Below are 6272 nucleotides of genomic sequence, written 5' to 3' on the forward strand. Positions count from 1 at the left end.
GGGGTTCGATTCCCGCCTCCACCTTGTGTGTGTGGAGTTTGCATGTTCTCCACGTGCCTCGGGGGTTTCCTCCGGGTACTCCGGTTTCCTCCCCCGGTCCAAAGACATGCATGATAGGTTGATTGGCATCTCTGGAAAATTGTCCGTAGTGTGTGAGTGTGTGAGTGAATGAGAGTGTGTGTGCCCTGCGATGGGTTGGCACTCCGTCCAGGGTGTATCCTGCTTGATGCCGGATGATGCCTGAGATAGGCACAGGCTCCCCGTGACCCGAGAAGTTCGGATAAGCGGTAGAAAATGAATGAATAAATGAATAATAAATAAATAAATAAATAAATAAATAAATAAATAAATAAATAAATAAATAAATAATCAAGTTGCAGCTCAAGCATTTTAGAAATTCACCAACTTGAGCAGTTTTCAAAGACCAACATATAAGATCATCCTGGACATGGGTTCCAAATCTGCTACAAGTCCCCGTAATTAACATAATGCAAACGTCGACTCATCATGCTTATAAAGAAAATGACTCAACACCTGCTGACCAATCGGATTTGAGAATAGATTTTCTCCCTAATAACTAACACACACAGCTGACAAATACATTGATCAATAAATGAATTTATATCACAGGGTGTTGACCTCAACAACAGGATTTTATTACAAACTGATTTTTCCAGGCTAGCAAAGTAAACTCGCATGATAAGACTTGTTTTGAATATCACAAGACAGATAAGGGCCGGAATTGGGGGGTGGGTGAGTTAGTGTGGAGGAGTGTTACTCTGCATGTCTGCATCGATTCTGTCACAAATTTTAGAGGAAATGAACAGACTGAGAGTGAATTTCTGCAGCAGATACAAACTGATTTAAAATGAGTCGGCTGAGCATGAGGCACACACATACGTGTGCACACACACACACACACCCGCGCGCACGCGCACACACCCGTGCGTACACACACTCATATGCACAAGGACACACACACTCACGCACACACGCACGTACACAGTCACATGCACACACACAGTCACCTTCACACACACCTTCCTGCACACATAACAACACACACACACACACACACACACACACACACACACACACACAAAAGTTATCTAAGGTTTAAGTGTTACCTGAGGTCAGTTAGTCGAAATGAAAGAGCATAATTCTCTCTCTCTCTCTCTCTCTCTCTCTCTCTCACACACACACACACACACACACACACACACACACACACACACACACACACACACACACACACACACAGGCACACATGCGCACAGTCACATTCACACACACACACACACACACACACACACACACACACACACACACGCACACATGCGCACACACACACACACACACACACACACACACACACACACACACACACACACACACACACACACACACACACACACACACACACACACACAGTCACATTCACACACACATTTGTGCACACATACCAACACACACATACAAAAGTTATCTAATGTTTGCGTGTTATCTCAGGTCAGTTAGCCGAAATGAAAGAGCATAATTCTCTCTCTCTCTCTCTCTCTCTCTCTCTCTCTCTCTCTCTCACACACACACACACACACACACACACACACACACACACACACACACACACACACACACACACACACACACACACACACATACACACACACACCAGTCTGACTGTGCTTATCACAAGTACACTGCATACTTAGTATGCGTATCATGCACTTAATATTCTGAATCTATCAGCCACTTACTCGGCTCTGCACGCTTCTGTGCACACTGCATCACTATCTAATGCATACATATGTGAAGGAGACTGTGGCTCTGGCTATTAACTAGCGCAGATGGAACATCTGAAGTCCTCTCCATCTTATTCCATCTCATTCACTCTCATGCCCTCCTCTGCTACTATTCTGGGTTGCATCGAGCTCCAGCTGTAATGAAAAGGGACCGTTCTGACATCTTGTTTATGGGAATCCAGCACAGGCTGATAGACACACCTGACATTGCTGTTGTAGATGTTGAACGTGAGGCACACGATGCCCAGTAAGATGCCCAGGCCAGCAAACACTGACACAGACACAAAGAGCTTCTGAGACAGGAATCTGAATTTCCTGATCACCACCGTCTGATCTGCCGGAGGACCAGGGCCTGGAGCGAGAGGAGAGGAGAGAAAGAGAAGTAGATACAAAGAACAGAGAAGAAAGATGAATAGTAGACAAAATAAAAGGGAAGAAAAAAGAAAAGACGAGAAGAGAAGAGAGAAGAGACGACAAGAAAAGAGAAGAGACAGAAATATGATCAGAATAGAAGAGAATAGACGAGAGAATTTAAAAAGGTGTGAAAAGAAATACAGAAGTAAAGAGATATACAAGGGAAGCAAATAAACAAGAAATAAGTAGTTAACAGAGAAGAGCATTTATAAAACAAAGAAGACATGATCAAATAAAAATGAGAAGAGAAGAGAAGAGAAGAGGAGAAGAGAAGCTGCATTATTAGCATTGAAATACCAAAGGAATCAGGAGCTGAATAAAAGTGAGACAGAAAACATAGAAAGAGAGAGAGAGAGAGAGAGAGAGAGAGAGAGAGAGAGAGAGAGAGAGAGAGAGAGAGAGAGAGAGAGGGAGACTTTAGCAGTGACCCAGTTGTATAAAGTAATCCTTTTTCTCTTTCTCCTGTAATCATGGTGCTGTGTGTGTCTCTCGTGCTCAGTGTGGAGTTTCATCTCTTCACTTCTCCATCTGTGTGCACTGATATCATCACAGCCTCTCTTTCCTCGTCTGTGAGCCTCGGGTGCAGGAGCGCATGCTGAGCGCAGCGTGACTTTTCTCTCCCGAGAGGATGCTGCACTCTAAAGCTTTACTCATTCTCTGTTTGTGTGTCTTTCTAGTGTAGGATTGTTCGTGCTCACGAGTGTGCCTCAGATAGTAAACTCTGAGCACGGAGAAACTCAAGGCCTCCCACCGGCTCCGAGCCGTAAAGCCTTGCTTGCTTTAAGGGTTAACGGCTCGAGTGAGAGCTTGCCTTCTCCCAGAAGCCTTGTGCTGCTGAATGCAGCTGCTGAATAAAACTATTCGAGACCTGAAAGGCGAGTGAACTGTGATTCAGGTGAAGAAGAGAGTGTGAAGTGCAAATAGACTTCGCTTTGAGAGTCAATGACAAGATGGAGAGCGAGAGAAAGGGAAAAACTTTTACGTGCACATGATTCAGTCACCGCTGCAGTTACTGTGACACTTCAGGATGTGATGTCACCGCTTTCGTATCGCTCTAGAGGTTTATTTAATTTGATTGGGTTGTTGATCGTTTTCTGGCTCCTCATCAAACAGATCACTTACATTTCTTGCTACAGGATTGAAATGGTGTTTTGCTCTTGCAGAGATTTACTCTTAGAAATCTCTTTCACAAGGGGAAGAGCGATCGATAGGTTCCTCGCCGCTCGGCCCCTTAGGAGAAAATTGGAGAAAGGAAATTGGCTGGTTTCTTCATGTTCGGCTCCGTATGAAGGCTCTCTCATTTTCAGGGGCGAGACAGTTCAGCAGCAACAGACATGACAGTAATGACACGTCTCTTCATTAAGACGACAATGATGTGAGGAAAAAGCTTCAGGAAAGCCTTCTCACGCTCGTGCTAGGAAACAGGCCACGCTACACTTTTACACTTTTACATACATAATCTCATGAATTCAAAATTTCATATTCACACCTCTTGCAGTGAAAGGTTGTTATTTTGAAATTAGACATCAGATCATTATCTTGCTGATGAAGAATTACATCGTTAGCGCGTCATCGGTGGCTGAGGTTTATACAGAGACATTCAGTTGTTGTTTGTTTGTTTGTTCACTCATTTATTTTGTTTTTTTTCCAGTTTAGCACAGTCATGTGACTGCAGGACAAAGCGTGTCTCTAATAAACGAATCTAAAACGAAACTTTATTTACAACACGGATTCTAAATACAAAAACTCTTGCGCTATAAAGTAGAGATGCTTTAAATGTTTTTCCAGAATTTCAGGACAAATCTGCCATGAGTTCTGACTTAAAATAAAATAGACTCCAACAAAGTGCCATCACAAAAGAGCCGAAACAAGTTTATGCAGCAGGTCGGCTGTGAAAATTATGACCATGTGGAAATGGACTATCAAGATGATGTACAACACTTGCTCAATATACTGGAACCAATACAGCAGGAAGACAGACGTGAAAATGAAAGTCTCTGCTAGCCATCAGTAGTCAGGGTTTCGAGAGAAGAAGGAATAAAAATACTCGATTGTGTCAAAAGTGTCAGAGAACAAACTAAAAAAAAAATAACAGGACTCGCTGTCATGGATGAACGGTCACCCTTTGTCATCGAGGGTGTTGGATATCTGAGTCTAGTAGAAGATGTTGAGCTTTGTTCTGCTATTTTTCCTATCTTCTGGGGGGGGGGGGGGGGATATGCAGCTACTAATAACATTCCAGCATTCAGTTCTCCTACTGAAAATGTAAAGTTTTACATTTAAAACATATAAAGTTTTCTCTAATTTCCAAGAATTTTGGTTCATCAGTACTTTACTTTATACCACCTACCACCACCTGGTTTACCTCCTTCAGCTCTCCTGGAACTAAAACTAAGAGAAGATATAAGCTAATTAAAACTAATTAACCTCTTACAGGACCGACTAAACAGAGACATGATGAAGACTTGAGAGCAGAATCAACCATCTAGATGTCCAGTCAAAATGTTTTGTAAGAGAAATATTTCTCTCCTGACAGAATAGAGAAACAAAAGCCTATTTAGTTACTAAACATTTTTTTATTTGTGGTACCTAGACAGAGTAATAAAGGTCTCAAGCATGTCATTTCCAATCCATCAGTTATGTTTTAATTCTAATGCCTGGGATCATTTTGTGACATTAACTGGTCAACTGATCCACCGATCTATTAATCTACTGATCTAATGATCTACTAATCCACTGATCTATGAATCTACTGATCTATTAATCTATTAATCTACTGACCTACTGATCTATTAATCTAATGATCTATTGATCTACTGGTCCACTGATCTATTAATCTAATGATCTATTGATCTATTAATTTACTGGTCCACTTATCCACTGATCTATTAATCTAATGATCTATTGATCTTCTCATCCACTGATCTATTAATCTATTAATTTACTGACCTACTCATCCACTGTTCTATTAATCTAATGATCTATTTATCTTCTGATCAACTGGTCTATTAATCTACTGGTCCACTGATCTATTAATCTAATAATATATTGATCTATTAATCTACTGGTCCACTGATCCACTGATCTATTAATCTAATGATCTATTGATCTACTGATTCACTGGTCTATTAATCTAATGATATATTGATCTATTAATCTACTGACCTACTGATCCATTGATCTATGAATCTATTGATCTACTGATCTATTGATCTTCTGATCTACTGATATACTGATCTACTGAACTAATGATCCTCTCATGTACAGTTCTGATCCATTATCTATTAATCCACCAAGCATGTTGTTTGATTTAGGAGGGATTTATGTTAGCCTCATGTGCCCAGTACCACAAAAGTTAAGTCTGTCAAAAACGGCAGATGGATAGGAGACATGAAAAAATTCAAACATCTGTCACTTTTATTGTCCACCTGAGGTTTATGGTCCGCTAGCTGGCAGCGATTTGTGAAGGTTTAATTGTTAGTGACAGCCAGTGTCCTCCTTTATATGATCTGCTTCTGTGATCAGTGAAACCACTGAGTTACTAAAAAACTACCTAGGTACATAGACAGCTGTCTAGATCTCCCTCTCTCTCTCCCTCTCTCTCTCTCCCTCTCTCTCTCTCTCTCTCTCTCTCTCTCTCTCTCTCTCTCCCTCTCTCTCTCTCTCTCTCTCTCTCTCTATATATATATATATATATATATATATATATATATATATTTTCGTGTGTGTGTGTTTGAGTGTGTGTGTGTGTGTGTGTGTGTGTGTGTGTGTGTGTGTGTGTGTGTGTGTGTGTGTGTGTGCGTGTGTGGAGAGAGAGTTGGAGAGAGAGATGTTGTAGATAACTTATAGTACAGGATTATTTGTTAATATCCAATAAAATGAATAATATTATTTTCCCTCAGAACAGGGACACTTACATGCATGCTAATTATTTTCTGTCATTGTTAAAATGAACAATCATTAGATGCTTAAAGGACATTACCTCCCTTTCTACCCATACGTTCTTGTCATTTCTTGTTTTCTACCAGATATCTGTAATGTTTCACACCCAGTAAA

At 40.9% G+C, this 6272-nt stretch overlaps 1 protein-coding gene across 8 annotated transcripts in view; it reads right to left on the reverse strand.

The window, feature by feature from the left end:
- The window catches only part of gabbr1b (gamma-aminobutyric acid (GABA) B receptor, 1b), a 110546-nt gene that overhangs the window by 17356 nt on the left and 86918 nt on the right, over window positions 1-6272 (reverse strand). For 6 of the 8 annotated variants that reach the window (XM_047816135.1, XM_047816137.1, XM_047816134.1 and 3 more), the window contains 2 exons: window positions 2514-2528; window positions 2004-2154 (listed from right to left, as the gene is read on the reverse strand). In XM_047816135.1, the coding sequence (XP_047672091.1) occupies window positions 2004-2154; window positions 2514-2528 (166 nt within the window). The remainder of the gene's footprint in view (window positions 1-2003; window positions 2155-2513; window positions 2529-6272) is intronic. The other 2 variants (XM_047816138.1, XM_047816139.1) reach the window with 1 other exon arrangement.

This window comes from Tachysurus fulvidraco, chromosome 7 (assembly GCF_022655615.1).
Source record: "Tachysurus fulvidraco isolate hzauxx_2018 chromosome 7, HZAU_PFXX_2.0, whole genome shotgun sequence".
Lineage (NCBI taxonomy): Eukaryota > Metazoa > Chordata > Actinopteri > Siluriformes > Bagridae > Tachysurus > Tachysurus fulvidraco.